The 21,196-nt window shown below is 36.3% G+C and overlaps 1 protein-coding gene across 3 annotated transcripts in view; it reads left to right on the top strand.

The window, feature by feature from the left end:
• Nucleotides 1-21,196, top strand: part of cadm1b (cell adhesion molecule 1b) — a 191,687-nt gene that overhangs the window by 112,416 nt on the left and 58,075 nt on the right. For 2 of the 3 annotated variants that reach the window (XM_046862774.1, XM_046862777.1), the window contains exons 2-3: nt 6,122-6,142; nt 13,958-14,104. In XM_046862774.1, the coding sequence (XP_046718730.1) occupies nt 6,122-6,142; nt 13,958-14,104 (168 nt within the window). The remainder of the gene's footprint in view (nt 1-6,121; nt 6,143-13,957; nt 14,105-21,196) is intronic. The other variant, XM_046862776.1, reaches the window with a different exon arrangement.

A 21,196-nucleotide genomic window follows, 5' to 3' on the forward strand; every position in this document is an offset into this window, starting at 1 on the left:
TTTTATAGGTAGTCCTATTCATGAACACAGTTTAAAGCACTAGTTGAGAGCTTACACTGAAATGCTGTGAATAGCAGCCTAATGCATGTGGGTTCAAAATTCTTCACCCCCTTCGGCATGGCAGCCCAAGAAAAATTGATGGGTCTCTTTACCAGGCCCTGCTGTGCCACGAGGTTCATTCTTTTACGCTATAAATGTGTACATTATATAAGTAACACAATCAGCCATTTTCCAAACAGATCACCATGCAAGAGAAAATGCACTTTAGCCTAGCACGCTTTTTTCATTCAAGCACGCGTGTGTATGTGTGTCTGTGTATGTATGTGTGCCCACACAAAATGCTCAATGGTCCAGTATCCATTATCATTTGTTTCCCACGTTTACTGTTTATATGTTTAGGCTTTATACGTTTCCATCACTGAACACATTTGCGCTCTGCCCCTCGCACCCGCTTCTGATCTATGGCTATGATTTGACTGAGAGAAAAGGCAAGTAGGAAATTGAAAAAATGGCAGCCATATATTGGAAACTCAGCGCTGATTATAAAGTGAGAGGCAAAACAAAAAAGGTTTGCATTTTTCCTAAAAAAAAAAAAAAGGAAAAAATAAAACGCAGCAGGTGCTACTGACAGGTGTCTGATTGCGACTTTGTAGTAGACGTTAAAACGGCAAACAAAATGAGGACGGCATTTGTGAATGGAATCGAGGCTCACAGATGCTGTTATACGATCTCTGAATGCAGCGCAGTGAATGGCGCAGGTGCTGCACAGAGACCGATAGCGAGACACATTGCTTCTAGGTTGCCACGAAAAAAAATCCACAGTCTCAGTGGTTTCCGTAGAGGTGAAAATAGGTTAATGCCTTATTTAGCAGCAACGCTCATTAAAAAGTGCTTTTCAAACCGGGTTGTTACTTCCGTAGCAGTATTAAAAACACAGTTTACAATAAAATAAACAGATTCCCGTGAAGAGTATTAAAGAGTAACAGTAGTATCTGTGATCTGTTGCGTATAATTTGGTTTATCAGGCCAGTGCAGGGTGATGGATAAGATCACAGACAGCACTGAGTGCAACTTCAGCATCCTGAGTGCCATTCAACCTGCTGAGAGGATGACATATCCTGTCAGCTCTCTTCATCCTGATGTCCTCATTATCCTCCTCTTCCTTCTCCTGTCCTGCTGATGTGCTTCCTGAGACAGGAACCTGAGCCTTCTGATTCTGAATAAGAGCCAGAAATGTGCCACTCTTTCTTGAGCATTGCGTTCTGACAGAAGTGGAAAGGACTTGACCTAATCATTTTCAGGAAATCGTACTTTACTTAAGTATAATTAAACAATATCGCATGAGTAAGAGTGCGGTTATACTGAATATTGCCACAGCTGTGATTAGCTCATAGGCACGAGGCTTCAATGCGAGTGTTGCAGCTAATTACTGGGGTGCTTATATGATATAAGCACCCAGCACTGAGTGTGATATTGCTTTTATATGACTGTTTTATAATCAAGAAGTTATTATAGAGTGACATTTTGAATACAGTATGCCCAAATTTTCTTTTTAGTTTTGCTCTATTAGCAGAAATAGATCCCGAATAAGCAACACTCAGCACATCAACTAGCTACTAAGCTAGCTCACAGTGATTTATGCATTCATGTTAAATATGCTCTTTGTCTCTATTCGTTATTTCTACTCTATTTGTCTGTAAAATTGCCATTCCTGCTTCCTTTCTAATTGACAAGCTTTCACAGTCAAGTATCATTTGTCATGTTTATTGTTGATGTTGGTAATTTCATTAACTGCAGTAACCGTTTTGAACTACTGTAGGAATTTACAGTCTATACTGTCTATACGTACATAAACAAATCTAGAGACAGTCTCTTTCTAGAAGGTAATAATGAATGAATATGTACTTATAAGTTCATACTCCTTTGTCCTGAGGACTTGATCATGATAAAATCTTGCTTATTGTTTCACTATGGCTTTGTCAATAAATGTTGATTTCATTTAGAAAGCTTAATAATATTAATAATTATATACTCATTTATTTAGATTTGTTTTAGCTGCAGCTGGGTTATACATGTCTACAAGCAGCATTGAATCTCAAAAGCAAAACTCTGACCTTATGTTCAAACATATTTATTCACCTAAAAAGATTGTATGTTAAACATACTTTCTAATAGGTTACTTTTTTTTTATTTCTGAGGATGTGCAAAAGCAAAGCAGAGGAAATGCAAATATAATGTCAACCATATAAATTTCTGTATATGTTACTACTGAAACAGTGACATATTAGAACAAGCACATTCATATAAATGTGATACAAACTGCTGTTTTATAAAATGCCTTCTGTTGAGACACTGTTGAACAGTATATATTCTGATTCCAATTTCAAACATTAATTCAGATTCATACTATTGTGCTTGAATGCCACAATTACACATCTGTACATTAGCTACTGCCTTTTAGTCTCATTTCCTCTTAGCCCTGAATCTCCCGGAAACCTTTTGTCCAAATTGTCTCATGCAACTTCTTAGCAAATTGAGCAAAACGATGTGCAAGACCATATTCCAAGAACTTCTAATTACACTTTGACAAAAATGTGTTTTTTTTTGGCATTCAATTTTAATCGAGTAAGATTTTGTTATGATACTCAAACATCTTAGTACATAGATTGATGACGAAATGATATTGATGAGCATCTTTCAGTTCTCTGAACACCTGATTAAGGATGATTAGTCTGAAATTTGTACCACCTAAATATCCATCTTTTTCACTATCAATCACATCAAAATGCAGATATTTACACATCTGGATCTGGATGTACTATTGCAGCATAGAGTACAAGCCAAGCACACAACCCTAGCTCATAATGCATTGTTTAAAAGGATTCTCAGCAAACTCCTTTCTAAAAAGAAAAAATTCTGGTCTGTATTATTTATAAATGTCTTTTTCGTTCATTAAATGTAACACTGCACTAACTACTTGAACCTATCCTTGTGCTTTTATTTGGTTCTTGCATGTTTAAAAACCCATATTTAATGCTTGAAAATTGCTGAGAGTGGCGAAGATGGTGTTTCATTTAATGTGCATTTAAAATGTATGTACTTAATGATATTTCTCCTTAAATAGCGATCCCTGGCTGGTATTTCTTTGTTAATTCCCTCTAGTGTTCATGATTACACATTTGTATCCACTGTATAAATTTGTGTGTGTGCAAAATGTGTTATTTTAGTGAGATTTGATGTTGGTTTATCAAGGTTTTCCAGTGTCCTTTTGCATTTAAAATACCTGGTGGATTGGTTGTTTCTATGTTTGAATAGATGGCCTTCAAATCAGGAGGTTCTATATATAAAAGAATAAAGTAACAAAGTCTATAACCTTTAACCAATCAATATCCAGAGAAATATTTCCCAAGAACTCTTTGTGACACAGCATTTTTTTACCCAGTGAACGATCTGTAAGCGTAGAAACCCGTGATTGGCTAGCTCCCCTCTAAACTAAAAGGCAGCAAGGACTAACTCATCCTTTTCCTGCCCGATGACAGCATTGTCAATCACTGCTGTGAAATAATCCTCTGCCTGCGTAGGATTCCTCCCCTCCTGTGAAGACTAGATAACAGCACACCTCCATCCACCTGACTGGCATCAAACGTTAAATCTGTCTATCGCAGTCATGTCAGGAGACTGACAGCAGTCTAATCACCATCCCGCTGCCGTGTCATAACGAGCGCCGGCTTCATTGACCGAGACATGTATGGTGTCGAGGCTGAATGTGTAGGGGTTGCGAGCTTTCTTGTGATGGAGTCATTAGCTGCTGGTTCAAGCATGAACCACGGTAATGACCCTCTCTAATGAAGAAATTCCACTCGCAGAATACGAAAATGTGTTTTTCACTTTGGCGAGGTGTGCTTGGTGGAGAGATTCAGATTGAGAGGATTGAACCTTAGTGCATTAATAAAGTCCAAACATTCAGTACTTAGTGTTTTTGCAGTTACTGGATGTGGATGTGTGGCACTCCTGTGTATATGTTGCAAAAAACTAGTTTTTAAAACAGAGTAGGTGGAGCTTAAAACCTTTAAGTCACAGTTACTAATTGGGAAAATCCATGACTATTTTTTTTTTCGTGTGTGTGTTGAGTTTTACTATTTTATAATGGTACAGTACAAAAAAAAGGTAATGTAGATGTATTTCATCCAAAAATAAAGAAATTATGTAAATAATTTTCTAAGGGTTCCTAGTGGTTAGGATGCGGCGCTCTCACCGCTGCGGCCCGGGTTCGATCCCCGGTCAGGGAACCAACCCCAGCCACTCTTAGTGCCAGTCCCAAGCTCGGATAAATGGGGAGGGTTGCGTTAGGAAGGGCATCCAGAGTAAAAACATGTGCCAAATCAAACATGCGGATGATCCGCTGTGGCGACCCCTAACGGGAGAAGCCGAAAGAAAGTATGTAAATGATCTTCTGATTGAAATGTAATCTCTCCCTATAAGATCTAGATAACATTTTACCAACATTATTTTATTTATTTTGTTTTCTTTTTTATAAAATTTAATTTGAAGCATTTTCTTTCTTATAATGTACTAGTATAAAATTATAAAACAAACATTTATTTCACAGATTTTTCCACTTACAACCACCACCACATTGAAATTAGTAACTGAGGCAAAAATGTTTTAAACACTCTAATTGTCAGTGTATGTCATTATGACATACACTATATGGACAAAAGTATTAAGACACCTGAAGTTTCCCTCCGTATGTGGTTCTATCCGAAACTGTACAACAAAGTTGAAGTCACATAAATGTATAGGATGGGGGTAAAATTACATTTTTCTTTCACTTGAACTAGGAGTCTCAAACTTGCTTCAGCATGACAATGTCCCTGTTCACAAGCTCCATTAAGATAGGTTTACATGGGCTGCAGTAAAAGATGTTGAGAGGCCTGCTATAGAGCTCTAATTTAAACCCTTTTGAACACATTTGTGCTGACTGCACTCCAGGCCTCCTCACCCTACATCAGTAGCTGACTTTACTAATGCTTTTGTGGCTGAAGAGCACAAATCTTCACAAGCACACTCCAAAAACTAGTCTAACATCTTCCCAGAGAAGTGGAAGTTCAGTATAACAGTTAATGGGGACTAAATGTGGAATGGGATGTTCAAAAAAGCACATACGAAACCTATGGTCAGGCGTCGACAACATTTTGCCCAATTAGTGTTTAAATGATCAATTCGCTTTTGAAAACCCTAATACTTATTAGAGTGTGAAAATTAAATTACATTGTATATTTAAAAGTATTTTATCCAAATGATTTTAATACCAAAATGACTCCTTATATTGCTAAATTCATGAAACGCTCATTCATTCTTAACATTCTTAGAGAATATTACAGAGGAATTGATTAAAACCTTGATAACTGTCAGATTTTTTTTTTTTTTTTTGTTCATACTAAAAACTGACACTCAAAATAACATTTTTATAACAGCATGCGGTAGGTACTCAGTAATATTTATTTCATTTTTAGCAGTGTGTTAAAACAACAAAGCAATACTGGTTCCAATCAGCTATCTTGCAAATAATTTTCTCTGGAATGTGTTTACGGTGAAATCAATGTTTTTCATTTTAACATCATGTCAGGGAGTGGAAATGGAGGGGGATACAAGTGCAGGCTAGAAAACCTGACACCACCAAAGAAACAAGCATGAACATATTCTTGACAAAAAAAAAAGAAAACAGTATATGACCAGGTCATGTGATGTCCTTGGGCTGATGGAAAATGGTAGATATAGTATGGCCCTGATAATGGCACTGACATGTCATGGTGTTATTTTGTTTTGTACAGTATGTAAATTGACATTATATTGAATGCAAAATCTTCAACTAACAAAAGGGTTGCAATAATATTGATTTTCATTGTGGAATCTGTTATAAATAAATGACCCTATTTAACTGTATTGTTTTATTTTATCTAAGAAATGCAATGAAATACAAGTTATTATGATGTCTGTTAGTACTGAGCTTCTCATGTCAAGATCGCCATTTTTGGCATTGTGTTGTACAGTGGCAATAAAAAGTATTTTTCTACGTTTTAACCTGCATGTCATATCTTTTGTCCCCGTGCTTCCTCAGGAGCTACCCAGATAATAACAGGTATAATTTATTTACTTCTCTGCCATTGTTACCATTGTATATAGTGTATATATTCAATGTTTGTAGTGCATTTTTGTAGTGCATTGTTGGCTTGTTTGGTTGCATGTCCTATAACTAACACATTAAGTACCATACAAGTACCATGCATGCTATTTTCTGACATTTGTGGTATTTCAAAGCAAATTGTGTTCCTAACCTTCCCTTTCAGGAGTTTATAAGTGTCACAGGTTAAAAGGTTTAAAGATCAGTTCACGTTTTAATAAAAGATTTTGGGTGAAATATCTCGGTACGTCCAGTAGCATCTGTACCATCTTTCTTGGTAATAAAATAACCTAGTACAAGAAAAAGGTAAACAAAGAAATTTTGTTGTATGAGTCGACCTAACAACCCTGTGGGGAAAATGTATTTCTACCAGAAATAAATGGAAATATTCACTTTAACACTCGCATCATCCGATGCGTAATAATCTATGTTGAACATTTCCTTCACAATAAACCGTGGCAGTGATGCGAAAGATTACAGCATCCTCCCACACATGCCCAGAGAGTTTTCTGTGCCTCACTACCCAGTTCAGTTAAAAGAAAAAATCAGCATGAGTACAAGTGTATTCACAGGGCACACATGAATAGGTCAATTTCGGTAGCATTTCAATCCATTTTATGCAGTGCGGCAACAAATAGAAAAGAATGAAAATCATTTCCAATCCTGATCAATTTTGGCCGGCTGTCACTAGAAAGATCAGGGCCCATTCTTTAGAAAATACATTCCAGAGCTGAATGGATTGGCATCTTAATACTTCTTCATTTTTTTTTTATCTTTGGTTTAAAACATGAAGGACAAACTTCCCTTCTTTGTACTCTTTCATAGGAGAAAAATATTCAGACAATATTCCATCAAGAACTGCAACATTCTCCACTTTATAACCTTTATACTGGCAAGCAGCCATGTTGTGGGTTTCAGGGTAAATAAATCTGAAAGTTTAATGTGATGGGTATTTGTGTACAAAAGGTTTTTGGCAGATGTAATCTGATATTTTATAAACTATATGGAGCTGAAATCATACACTTTTATAGGAGGCTTTTGCACATGGTACTACTGTATTACATTTGTATGATTCCTAACATTTTCCAGCATGATGTAGGGTGGCCCACCCAATGGCCCAACGACAGAATCCACTGGCGTGGGTAAAGGTATGCTGCGTGTTAGTCTTTCTCATGCTGCTGTAAAATATTACTAAAATAAATATCAATTTTGCATAAATCCAATTTTATTACCTCTAATCTGACTCCAATTTATAATAAAGATTTAACTTGAATGTATCTTATTCAAGCTGATCACCTTATTGGATCATATTTTTTATTTAATTTGAATAGATTATTTAAAAAATTCCATCTTTTAAATTAATCATTCATTATGGAAACGGAGTCCTGTACTTGGTAATGATACCTGCTCATGGAGGCAAATTGGCCAGTCCGAATCTCAGTCAGATGGTATAATGGTAAACTAATATTCTTTAAGTAGACTGCTTAATGCTTGCTCATGCATAAAGAATTATTGATTTAGACACTTGGTCATAACTTGCTAAGTCAGTAAGAGCCACTACACATGCTCCCAGACACAAACTGGCCAGTCTGAATCTTAGTCAGAGGATATAATGGTAAACTAATATTCTTTAAGTAGGCTGCTCAATGCTTGCTCATGCATAAAGAATAATGTATTTAGCCACTTTGTTAAAACTTGCTTAGTCAGTGATATTCAGAAATCAGAAGTTGACAAAGTAGTCAATGACTACTACTATTCAATGACAAAGGCCCAGAAGAGAGAAAGTTATTATAACAGCAAATGGGGATAAAATCTGGAATAGGATGTGCACATGGTTTGGGCTGGTTGATTGTCCACATAATTTTGCTTATACTAATCAGCCATAACATTAAAAACAATATGCCTAATGTTGTGTAAATCTTGCTTATGCGACCAAAAAAGATCTTACGCATTAGATTCCACAAGTCCTTTGAATGTGTGATGTGGGATCTGGCCTCCATGGATTAGACTAGCACATCCTACAGATGCTTGATTAAATTAAGATCAGGGGAATGTAAAGGCCAAGTAAGTACTTTTAACTCTAATTTGATATTCTTGAAACATTCCCTAAAGTTTTAATTGTGTGAAACAAATATACAATTCTTAAAGTGTGGAAGGGCGCATTATCTTGCTGCTCTAGATTTCTCTAGAATTAGGCTTCGGTCAAAATCCCTGAGATCCTTACAATTGGGAATTCTTTTTTCTCTAATGTACATCAACTTCCAGATCTGACTATTCACGTGGTGCCTAATTCCCCTTGAAAGGTGCCAGTGTAACAAGATAATCCATATTATTTATTTCACCTGTCATTGGTTTTAATGTCAGGCCAGGTCAGTGTTAGAACTGTTTCTGTAATCAGACTCTCCCAGAAATCCTATTTACACCATTCTCGTGGTGGACATTCTGCTAAATGCCGCAAATGTAAATGTAAATGACATTCAAAACACGAAATGCTTAATAAGTTCTTCTCAAGGTTTCTTCCTTCTTCCATTGCCACTGTCGCTTCTGGCTCGCTCATTCGAGATTTAAATCTACATCTGTACTGTTGGAAAGCTTCCAGTAGGTGCTTTGACACTTGGCTCAACACTGCACCCAGTACCCATTATGAGCTTGTTGGGGGGAGGGGCTCATAATCAAAGGTTGAATTTCACGTTAAAGAAATTCTGCAGATAAAGAAGTTAAATTATGCCATATGTCCCTTTTTTGCATGCAGTGCACTGTCGAGTGTGAAAAAGACCTAAATCTACATATAAAAATTTAATTGAAGAGAAGAAAAGAACCAAGTCTTAGACATATATTTAAAAAAAGAATAATTAATTCCTACATTGTTGAACATTCGTTAAAAAAAAAACATGTTTTGGCCATTTTTTACATTTCTGTCATATAATTAATGTATTCCTTTTACTTGGAGAGTGCCCAACTAAGCAGGCACATATTAATCAAACCTTTTATAAAGCATTAAGTGATGACCACATTGCTAATTTGTATCCACGCCACACATTTCAATTATACTTTTGCATTCACAAGCAGACACACTGTATTTAATATATAATGTTATGCCCACAGTGCTAACCACACAATTAGCATCTCCATTGATCCTGATGGTTTAGATCAAGTGTGGTATTTGTTCTCAGGTTGAATGTTAGAAGGGCTTTTGAGCTGTGGTTTGTAGCGAGATGGGAACAGAACAGCATGCGCTCCTTTGAGCTTTGATGAAGGGGTTTGTGTGCTGCTCCTCCTCCCTTTTCCTTCCTTCAAGCACACACACACTATTACAACACTCCTCTGACCCTTACCTAATTCTCCTGCTCGATCATCTATCCAAGGATAAATCCAGGACACTGCATTCTTTTTCAGCATGGCCTACTAGGCACACTGCAATGACTTGTTGCTGGATGGTTGAGCCTATTTGAAGTAAGAAGGAAATGTTGCTGTGAGCAAACAAGGCAATAGAAGTTCAAAAAGAAGCTCTTTGTTTCTTGAAGATCAAGTTAACTTGTTAATTAAAACTTATTAACCAGCTTCAGTTATATACTACATATATCCCACCCAACTTGTTGGTAGCCACAAAGTTTAGAGCAGAGACTTGTATAGGATTTCCCTTCACTGGAACTAAGAGCCTAAATCCTGTTTCAGTGTGGTAATGTGCAACCCGAGCTCCATGAAAACATGTTTTAAAGTAAAAGGTTGAAGTGAACGAAGAGAGCACAAGTGGCATGAACAGAGTTCTGACCTCAACCACACGGAACACATGGAATTCAGACCTCAACTAGCATCAATACCGTACAATTCTCAACAGTTATGCTCAAACATCTGGTTGAATACCATCTCAGAAGAGTGGAGGTTATTGAAAGCAAAGGGAAGCTTTCAAAGCTAACTCTGGAATGGAATGTTCAAAAAGCGCATTTGAGTGTTAGGGTCAGATCTAACAGGTAAGCACTATCTAGCCACTTGTGTATGCATGAACTCACAGATGAGAGAGAACGATATTATATATATATATATATATATATATATATATATATATATATATATATATATATATATATATATATATGAGAGAGAGAGAGAGAGCGAGAGAGAGACACCCCTTCCTAAAAGCATGGCCAATTTTGGTGGTTATTTGCAGTGGCAAATGCTTAGATCAAACACTTTACTGTTGTGCCACTTGGGAACCTGTGGTGTTAGTTACCAGTTTAAAAATTTGTTAGGTTTCTGGGCTTCTAAAGCATTGGACTGGCCCACAAACTTGAGCTTTTACTTGTCTGGAAAAAACATGCATTAGAAATAAAACATGTAATGATTTGTCATCATGAATGTCAGTTTTTGGTGCATTGCCTAATGTAGTTATTCCTGCTTAATTCTGTGTTACCTCTAAGGGCCTAAATTAATATTCAACACTCTTATAACTACATAAAGTATTAGTTTGACTGTAGTGTTTCATTTAAACATAGTCTTGACTGCAGGGCCAGACCAGGAATCAGAAGAATCTAGGGAAATCGTTGGTTTGCAGTAGCTCACAGAAGATTAAAGTGAGGATTAAAGTACAAGTAAAATATACATGTTAAGGTATATATTAAGTGACATAAAATTTATATTACAATGAGTGTTATTCAAGTTATTGCACATGTAACAATTATTATTATTATTATTATTACACTGAAATTGTTGCACATAATTACCCAAGATATTGCCATTATATAGGTGTGGCATGAAAATCTATAACTTTTTCTATATCGTCTATATTGATATCGTGGACCACCTGTTTAACACTCAGAGGGAGGAGTTATATAGTTAGATGGCCACAGGCAGAAATGATCTTCTGTGGCGCTTTGTGGTACATCCTTGTTGTAGGAGTCTATCACTGAACATACTCCTCAGACTGTCCAGTGTTTTATGTAGTAGATGGACGGAGTTGTTTAAGATGGAATGTACCTATGACAACATCCTCTTTTCAACACTATTATTAGAGAGTCCAGCTTCTCCCCAACAACATCACTGGTCTTTGAGACCATCACCAGACATGGCAAAGTCTATATCAAGATTAATCCAGATGCTCAGGTCTGTTTCTTATTCTGTTTGTAGAATAATTTTGACCAAACATGACATTTTTCTTGAATTGAATTAAATATCTTAAATGGATATTTCGAGTTACTTTTCCTAGAGTTTTCATGTCAGGATACAGAAGTAGTTTGCCACGCTTTTCCTTTGCACAGTTAATGTTGGTGATGCTCTTGTCACTTGCATGTAATCATCCACACTGACCCATTTTTTGCTGCCCAGTATGTCATGTGGCTAAGAGCATGAAAAGTCTCAAGCTGTATAAACAGTTTGCTAGGCATTTAGGTGGTACATAGTCACTTGCAATTTGTAGGTGCTGTACAATTCTACATGCAGAGAAAGTTGTTTAATTTTTGCACTGTATTAGAACACACAACTTTTCATTGGATTAATGTTTGATGTTAATTCATATTTTGAGTCTTTGTTTTCTAAGACCAAGACAAACCAGAGTAACATATCACTCAATTTGATGACAAGCCTTTTGGTCAGTCTCAAGTACCACAACACTTCTGAACATGGGGGCGAATTGTTCTCTGCAAATCGAGCTTAGAAATGGCTCTTAAACCCAGAATCGTTGAGGATTATCCAAAGCCTAAAACACATCTGTCTTTATTTATCTAACTATCATAGCTCAAACAACATAGAACAAACGCTTTTGGTGGATTCAATAATTCAGTGTTTTTTATGGGAAAACAGAGAAGAGGAGAATTAAAGCGTTTTATTGGATTTGTTCTTCGAGAATATTTTTTTCCCCCCCCAGAAGAAAGTGGGTTAAAACCTTTTCCTGAGCCATTGACAGCCCTCCAAGCCTGGAGGTTTCATTAAGCCAAGCCTGGAGGTTTCATTTATTTATTTATGTTTTCTTTTTCTACCCCCTCAGTGTGAAACCACAAGTCGTGGATGTTTAACCTCAGGCACGGTCACAGTTTGCAGCAACGCAGCATATCTAGCATGTCTATGGCACCCTGTTCTCCCTCGCTGTGCTCGCTAATACCCATTCATGAAGAAAAGCAATATTATATCCTATATTCCTACACGAGCAGCACATAATATTGTTGTTTACTTGCTTTATTTCCAGTGGTGGAGTGTTGTACTGTGACTAGGCCAGGTGATTTGTGAATCATGTTAGCCAAGCTGTTTTCACATTTATTTATTTTTCCATGCCTGTTGAAGTAGGAAAATTGGGATTCTTTTTGTAATCTTTCTTAAATATCAAAGGGGTTTTGAGGTGGCTGATTGCTCGATCATGAGAACTTGCATCGCTTGTTTACTTTCCAGCTATCGTTAAAGGTTGCCTTTCTTATTGTGTGGGAGTTTAAGGTATTTAAAAGCATTCTCTGTTGTTTTGTTTTTTTTTGGATGTGTGGGGATCAAAATCTAAACCTAGGTGATGTGTGTTCTCAAAAAAAATTAAATAAATTGAGCTAAAATGATTGAGTCTGTTGCTGATTCTAATTAGCAACAGTTGTAAAAGGTTAGACTTGGTGTGTGGGAGAAGGTGGGTGGTTATGTTTATGCTTGTGTGTGTGTGTGTGTGTAGGCTTACATGGTAAGCATATATTATGCCATCTAGAGCTTAGTGTTGATTGCCAGCCTCCATCACCATGTGTTTAGATGAAGAGGTCTGATAAAGCTCTGCCTTGAGCGCCAATTACCAGTTTTTTCTTCTTCCCGCTGTGATATGCAGGACTGCTTCACATTCACTAGTAAAACACACGGCCATATAACAAATCAATACGTCCCAAACACCAATCTTTTAAATACAGTACCTATGCATTTCCTTCTATGTAAATCTATCAGTGTTTGCTTATTGCAACATCTTTCAACAAATATTGGTCCAATAACTTTACCATCCCTATGGGAAAGTGGTAGCTCAGTGGTTAAGATTTTTGATTTCTGATTAAAAGGAAGTAATTTTAAATCCCCAACACCACTAAGCTGCCACTGCTGGGCCCTTGAGAAAGACCCATAACTCTCAACTATTCAGTTGTATAAAGTGACAAAAATTGCTCTGCATAAAGGCATCTGTAGGATTTCAGTTTCTTCTATTTCTGTATAATTATAATAATTATTACAATTTTTAAAGCTTGTACATTAGTGCATGTTACTAATGTCCACTTTGAGTTAACCTAGAGAAAATGTTGCATAAATAATAATTATAATAAAAGGAAGAAGTAGAAGAGAAAGAAGAAGAAAGAAAGTTCACTATTAGAGTATTGATTGCTTATGCTGTCCTCCTATTGGTGGCTTAAAGATGACTGTCATGGCAACACTGCCAGAATATTGTAGTTGACTACAATTAGTTATTATACCACTAGATCAGTTGTCACTATGCACATTATGTTGTATGTAAAAAAACCATCAACAACTGATGACCAAAAAATAATTGTACAGTAAGTGTACAAATTACAAATTGTGTACAAAACTATAATAAGAACTATTTACACAGATCCAAGAACAGAAAATATAGAAGGGACATTTTTTGGAGGAAATAAAATGATAGATATTTTGTAAAAGTATATAATAGTCATGACAATAGAAAGACATCATGTTTAATATTTGCTCTAATTCTGATTCCAAATACTACCAGGGACTGGAAGTAAAAAAATGCAGGACATTGATAGGCTGAATGTTGTCTTAATGTCTTGTGTACTTTTTCGTTCCACTGTACAGCACAGGGTCAGAACCTGGTGACGGCAAACGTGTCAGTGGTCGAGGGTGAAACGGCCATTATCAGCTGCCGAGTGAAGAACAACGACGACTCGGTCATCCAACTCCTCAACCCTAACAGACAGACCATTTACTTCCGTGATGTCAGACGTAAGAATTGCTTCCTATTTTTACTCACATCAGTCACTGATGTCTGGATTAACGATGGGTTGTTCATGAAGAATGTGGTAATTTTGAGCTATCTTCTATACGACCCAGGATTAACGAGTCATCTTGGAGAGCGTTTTATTCATTTTTTGTTGGATTCAATCATTTTGTGTTTGCTTGTAACCTAAAAACTGCAGTAGCTCTGAACAAGAAAAGAAATGATTTGTTCACCTCTCGAGCCTCTCCTCCAGTCCTTTGTATATTTGTCATGTGACAACAAAACCCCATTCATATTCTTAACCTTCTTTCCTAACAAGCATTTGTCAGGTTTTATTTGTGTGCTCTTATTCAGTTACAAGACATATTTCTGGTCTCAAATTTTATTTATAAATGTGTAAATTTCTGTAATGATTTGTATTTTCCATAAAACAGAGTTAATGCATTAAGCTTGATGAGGAAAATCATGTTGATAGAGCGAGATGCTTGTTTACAGAAAAAAGAAATGAAAGAAAGCCTCAGACTGAAGATGAGCCTTAGCAGGTAAACTAATTATTTCCGTTTCCTGTTCAGAGCTAATGGTGGTTTTCATGTTACAAACAAACACAAAATTATTAAACCAAGCACAAAATAAATGAATCTTTTTTTTGAGAAATCTGAACTAATCATTTCTGTTATCTGTTCCATTTCTCATCGTTTGTGTTCGCAGCATTATCGATTATTCCTCATTCAGAAAATTCTAATTCGAAATTTGGTTTTAGGGAAGAAAATATATTGTAAGATTTTGGCTTTCGAAAACATAATTTTAACCTCAATTCTACTCAAATGAAAGAAATGACTAGATTAAATATGTTTCTTTTTGGTAAATAAGATTGAGGGATCTACATTATGTAAGTCAGCAAAATTATCCATTCTTCCTATCACTATTCCAAAAGTAGCTATATAATTATATATTTATTTTATTAAACTACTATTTTTGGTCTGCCGGGCAGTTTGGTTTAGCTTGTTCTCCTCACAGCCTTTCCATTTCTGCCTTTGCGTTCTATTTAAGCCGACCCTGGTTTGAACATTTCTTATTATTGGCAAGTACAGCAAAGCATGGCGTTGTTGACAAGGTCCTTCTAACAACTGACTGACAGTGTGTAATTGTGTTGGCCTGATTAGAGTTCTCCGAACGGTCCATTTATATTCCAGCCTTGAGATTGTCTAGCTCTTCATTGATGTACAGCATGCAAAGCATATAATCATGGCTTCTGTGCTTAATAAGGGTCTTGATGAGCTGCTAAGTGACGGTCTGACCGGTAATCAGTGTCTACTTTAGTCCATAAGAGGGACCCTCCTGCAATTGTAATTCCTTCTGTTTTGCTGGGTTTTGAGGAGCATTAAATTGCAATTGCTTAAAGAAATGCTCTATATGGGTGCAAACAAACTCTAATGTAATTCATATTATGTTGAATTAGTGTGATGGGCCTCAGTTAAGCTTTGTCTTGAAGAATACTCACTGGATGTGCAATGCTAGGAAAAAACAGCTCATAGCTTAAAAATTCTCCAAATGACATTTCTTTTTCTTTGTGGTTAAAAGTATAATCATCATGTGCTACATTACAAGTTTAAAAGTATAATAAATATGCCTTCTATATTTCCAGATGTTTGTGGACACATGGCTATCAAAGCTGTAGGTGCTTGTTGAACATGCCATTCCAGATTTAGTTTTTTCTAGTTATAATAACCTCTATGCCCTTTAGAAAAGGCTTTTTACTAGAATTGGCTGTGGGGATTTCTGATCATTTATCCACAACAGCATTAGTCAGGTCAGGCACTGATGATTAGTCAGCAGGCTTGGTGGACATTTGACAAGAAAATTCATGGATTTCAATTGATTCAGTTACTTCAAATTCTTTAAATAATTCAGATGATTCATTGATATATTCATTTATTAGGGGGGATTTTTCAGGCTGGAACAGATTTGGGCCATTTAATTCCATACAATTATATGCAATTAATGATGTAGCAACAGTTTGATGAACATTTGATGAAATAGGAACTGTTACATTAACAGTGACTTCTGAAGTCTCTAGGCAGCAAATTAATATGATCACGATTTCAGTTGAATAGTGGGAAATAATTGGGTCATGTTAATATAAATGTTGCATGTTTTGTTACATAACAATATATATATATATATATATATATATATATATATATATATATATATATATATATATATATATAAAATATATTACGAATATCTATGTAAAAGAAAAAAAAAATAGTTTTTATTTATATTTGATATTGTTATTATTCAATTCCGTTTCTCTGTCAACAAGGAAGATACAGAGTATTTGTGGTTCTGTGTTATTATGAAGATTATGAGATGAAAGTTAGTTGCAGATTTTTTAAATGAAATCCTTGATTACTCTTCTGCTACCTGCAACCTCCGTCATTCATAAAAGCAAAAAAAAAAAACATTGTTAAATAGGTCAGGCCACTCTTTTTGTTTGATAATGTTTCCATCTTAGTCTAATTAATGTGGCTTTTATCGTGACAGATCATTTTCTTGCTGGGTGATTTTGTTGCAATTATACTATTATACTTTTTTATTTTTAAAGACATACAATTATCTATCTATCTATCTATCTATCTATCTATCTATCTATCTATCTATCTATCTATCTATCTATCTATCTATCTATCTATCTATCTATCTATCTATCTATCTATCTATCTATCTATCTATCTATCTATCTAATTTATTTTAGAGTGGTCAGTGTGCAACTTCTATACCAGTATAGATTTAATGTTCTCTAAATTTAACTCAACATACAGCCATTATTGTCAAAATAACTGGCTAAAAAATTGAGTACACCCTAAGTGAACATATCAAAACTATGTCTAACGTATCAATATTTTTGTATGAGCACCATTGATATCCAGCACTGCTTTAATTCTCCTGGACATGGAATTCACCAGAGCTGCACAGGTTGTTGCTGGGATCCTTTTCCACTCCTCCATAATGACATCATGAAGCTGCTGGATGTTAGACACATGGTGCTTCTATACCTTCCGCTTGAGGATGCCCCATAGGTGCTCTTTAGGGTTAAGGTCTGGAGACATTCTTGGACACTCCATAAACTTCCTATTCAGCTTCCTCAGCCTCATCTTGGTGGTGTGTTTGGGGTCATTATTATGTTTGAAAACTGCCTTGTATATTTAACTTGTTTGGCTCAGATAGTGTCCAGCATGTGTGGCAAAGCCTGGTGAGGAGTACCAAGAAAATTGTCTTGCCTACAGTTGGGGTGGTGGTAGCATCATGGTCTGGGGCTGCATGAGTGCTGCTAGTACTGCTATATATGCATCATGGTCTGGGGCTGCATGAGTGCTGCTAGTACTGCTATATATGCATCATGGTCTGGGGCAGCATGAGTGCTGCTAGCAGTACTAGCAGCACTCATGCAGCCCCAGACCATGATGCTACCACCACCCTAACTGTATGTATGTGTGTGTGTGTGTGTGTGTGTGTGTGTGTGTGTGTGTGTGTGTGTGTGTGTATATTCACTTCTATCTTTTGCCTCACATTATTTTGACTTTCAAACAAACCAATCATTGAAATTGATTTAGACAAAGTATTCAGCCACCACAAAGTATCATTTGTCATTTGCAAAGCAGTTGTTGATAATTAAAGCTTTCAGACAACTGAGGTAAGATGTAATTAGGTTTTTGCAGTGTTGTGTTTCAATTGTTGCCTATTCCTGTTGGCAAATTGTCTTAAATTCCCCAAGGTTGCAGTAGTTCCACCAAAAGCTCTTAATTTTAAAATCTTCCTTGAATGTTCAGTGGCATTCAGTGGGATGTCAGGAGAATTGCTAGGCCATGCAAGGTTTTCTCAAGTTATTTTGGAATTGCGATTGGGGTCATTAAAGCACCTCTAGTCTTTCCATAGTCTAATAATACTGAGTGCATTGCTCCATTCATGTAACTTCTGATGGTTTGTAAAGTCCCAGGATTGTTTTCAAAGATGCAGCTCAATATCATTATGCTCCTGGATACAGATTGGTGTGGTGTTTTCTTTTTTTCAAACACAACTAATAGATTTATTGCCCTGTTTAGAGTATGTTGTTCCATATGGCAGATTTCGAATAGTTAATGTAAGTTTCATATACTGTACTCAGCTTCCCCTTTATTAGAAATACCTCTACATCTATGCATTCATGCACTTATCCAATCAGCCAATCAGGTGGCAACAAGGTCTGTAGGCTGAGGCATCTTGTTATTGTGAAAAATCAGAGGAAAATGACTAGATTGATTGGAGCAAACAGGGAATCTGTAGGAACCCAAATAATTACTCCTAATTACTTAAATAATAATAACTGTGCTGTTCAGAAAAGCATTTCAGAATGTGCAACACATGAAACACTTAAGGAAGACCTCATCAAGTTCCAGTGCTGTCAAAAAATCTAAGGCTTATCAAAAATCATGAACAAAAAATATTGTGTTTTTCAGCTTCAGTAAAAAGTAATTATTTGAGTTACTATATCTTTCCTGTTTGAACCAATCTGGTGATTTTTCTCTGATCCTCACCTATCAAGGCATTTCCATCCATAGAAATGACACTCATTCAATGTTTTTTGCACCAATCTGGTTAAAGTAAACTGTAGAAGCTGTTGTGTGTAAAAAAAATTCCAGGAGATCAGCTGTGTATGAATTGCTGGAACCAGCCCATTTGGCACAAACAATCGTTCAATAGTAAAATCAGTGACAACATATTTTTATGTTTGATGTGAGAATTATCTGAAGCTTTTGGATTATATCTATTTGATATTATTCTGTATTGCCTTGCTGACACATGATTAGATGATTGAGTGGACAGTGACTGGCTGAGAACAGGTACGAGATAAGATAATAATAACACACCTGAGGTTAATACATACAGCCTAATCAGTGGCATTATGTGTATTGCCAGGTTGAAAAGAAGAAGGAGCCATGAAGCATGTCTGCGTTTCTCTTTTAATTCGTACGTCGTCTTTGCAGGTCCAATCATCCGCCTGCTCATCCATGCACCTATAACTAACCAGAGAGGGGGATAATGTGGGTGGAATTCAGAGTTAGAGAGAAAGAAGCTGGAAGGGACAAACACACCAACTATTCAGCGTGCTGCATGAAAAACAAAATAGCACTGCGAACAAGGCACAAGGGCGCATCGTGCCTTTGTGCCTACAACACTTACAAAGTATAAAAGGCATTGTGCGTACAATTCTGAAGTGGATATACGCACTAGAAGTGTTTTAAATGGAAAAAAGTGTCAAAGAGAAGTAGGAGAGGGGTCACTGACAGTCGCATCTTACGAACGCTTGACATTAAGAGTGTAGATGTGGCTCTCAGTCTTCAGTCTCATCATTGCTGTAATGTATTATTCTCTTTAATGTTTATTGAGCTACTCACTCAGTATGTCATGGAAAAAATGGCCTTCGGAACGATTCACAGCTTTAACCAAAACCCAGCTAACAATTTTAGGTTAACAGAAACATCTTGAAACGTTTGGTTTAGTCGAGTTTCTGTCGGAGAACTGTGCATGTTCCTATAAACATTTTTGATTGTAGAAATATTAGTACTAAAGGACAATTTGAAATGGACAAGTCTCCTGAAGACCTCTTTTAGTATGACAATTTCAATCCACACAGGCTAAGTACAGAAAAGTGCTGTTCTGTGTATTTTTACAGTTCCTTTTTTTTTATATTTACACATGTGGCTGACATGTAAACTGACATATAAAAAAACCCTCTGAAAGCACAATTTCAGTTATTGCACTTTATTTAAAATTCACAGTCTACCAAGACATCACGACTGCACAACCTGTTACTAAGAGTTTCCATATTTCATTTTACACTAATATAAAGGAAACAGAATAATGTTTATTCACAATTACAACTGTCTCATGTCAGAGTTCTAGTTGAACAACTTTGTATTTAGAGCTGTTTGGTTACTGCTAATACACTGGTTTGCAGAGAGTTCGGTGTAACATACTACATGACAGAAGAATCCTTATTTTTATCACTTCCTAAACCTGTTTTTACAGACAGAATTTGAAATGATTAGATTTGATGTATTTTTTATTTAAGATGTAGAAATTCAACAGGCAATGAAGGAGTTACTAAGCAGTAGCAGAGTGTTGGTAGTCTGAAGAGTAATTCTGAGTATGCTTAGAAAGGTTAAGAGGGGACATACAACAGGGCTCACAAACAAGGCTTTTTTCAATAATTATTAAACATTATACAAGTACTATTGCCCTGAAATAAACAAAACTCCTCACAACTGTTTATAAAATGCAGGATTTGACAAATCAGATTTAAATAAAAAGTGAGCTAATGAACGTCTCCAGGTTACGTATGTTCCCTGAGGGAACAAGACGCTGCATCAGAATGCTTTGGGAACGTGGCTGCATTGTCCATGCTCTGAATAATGCGTGTAATCAGTCAAAAATCAGGAGGCAGGCTGTCACCAGCGGGGTGACGTCACAACCAGGATGTATAAAACGCACATGGAGTCAAGCTTCAATGTTTTGATTATTTTGTTTAAGATGATCAGGGAGGCGAGGTAACTGGCAACATTCCTGCCAGGAACATGCCTCCTTATAGCAGCACTTATGATGAGTTAAAGAAGCAGAAACTCTCTCTCTCTCTCTCTCGCTCTCTCTCTCTCTCTCTCTCTCTCTCTCTCTCTCTCTCTCTTTGCATGCTCTTCTTTCTCAAATTCTTCCTTATATTCTTTAAAATTTTCTATCTTTATTGTAAGCGAGTTCATCCACTTTAGGACGGCTGTTGCTGAAAATCCAAGAGCACTTGACGGTTCTGTGTGAAACGACTGTATTCTTTGATTATCTAATTTGCAATAATAATATTTGGTTGCTGCAAGTCGTTATTGTTGTACTATAAAAATCCACCAATGGGCACTCCTAAAGCTGTATGCTATAGTACATTTTATCAATAACAAGTATTCCACTTTTAAAAACAAGACTTTGACTTTCATTGTTGGTCGCAGCAAACAAATTGCTCCAGATTCCTCCAGATAAACTTTTCTCAGGTTTGTTATGTCACTGGACAC

Source organism: Silurus meridionalis, chromosome 12 (assembly GCF_014805685.1).
Source record: "Silurus meridionalis isolate SWU-2019-XX chromosome 12, ASM1480568v1, whole genome shotgun sequence".
In the NCBI taxonomy this organism is placed as follows: Eukaryota; Metazoa; Chordata; class Actinopteri; order Siluriformes; family Siluridae; genus Silurus; species Silurus meridionalis.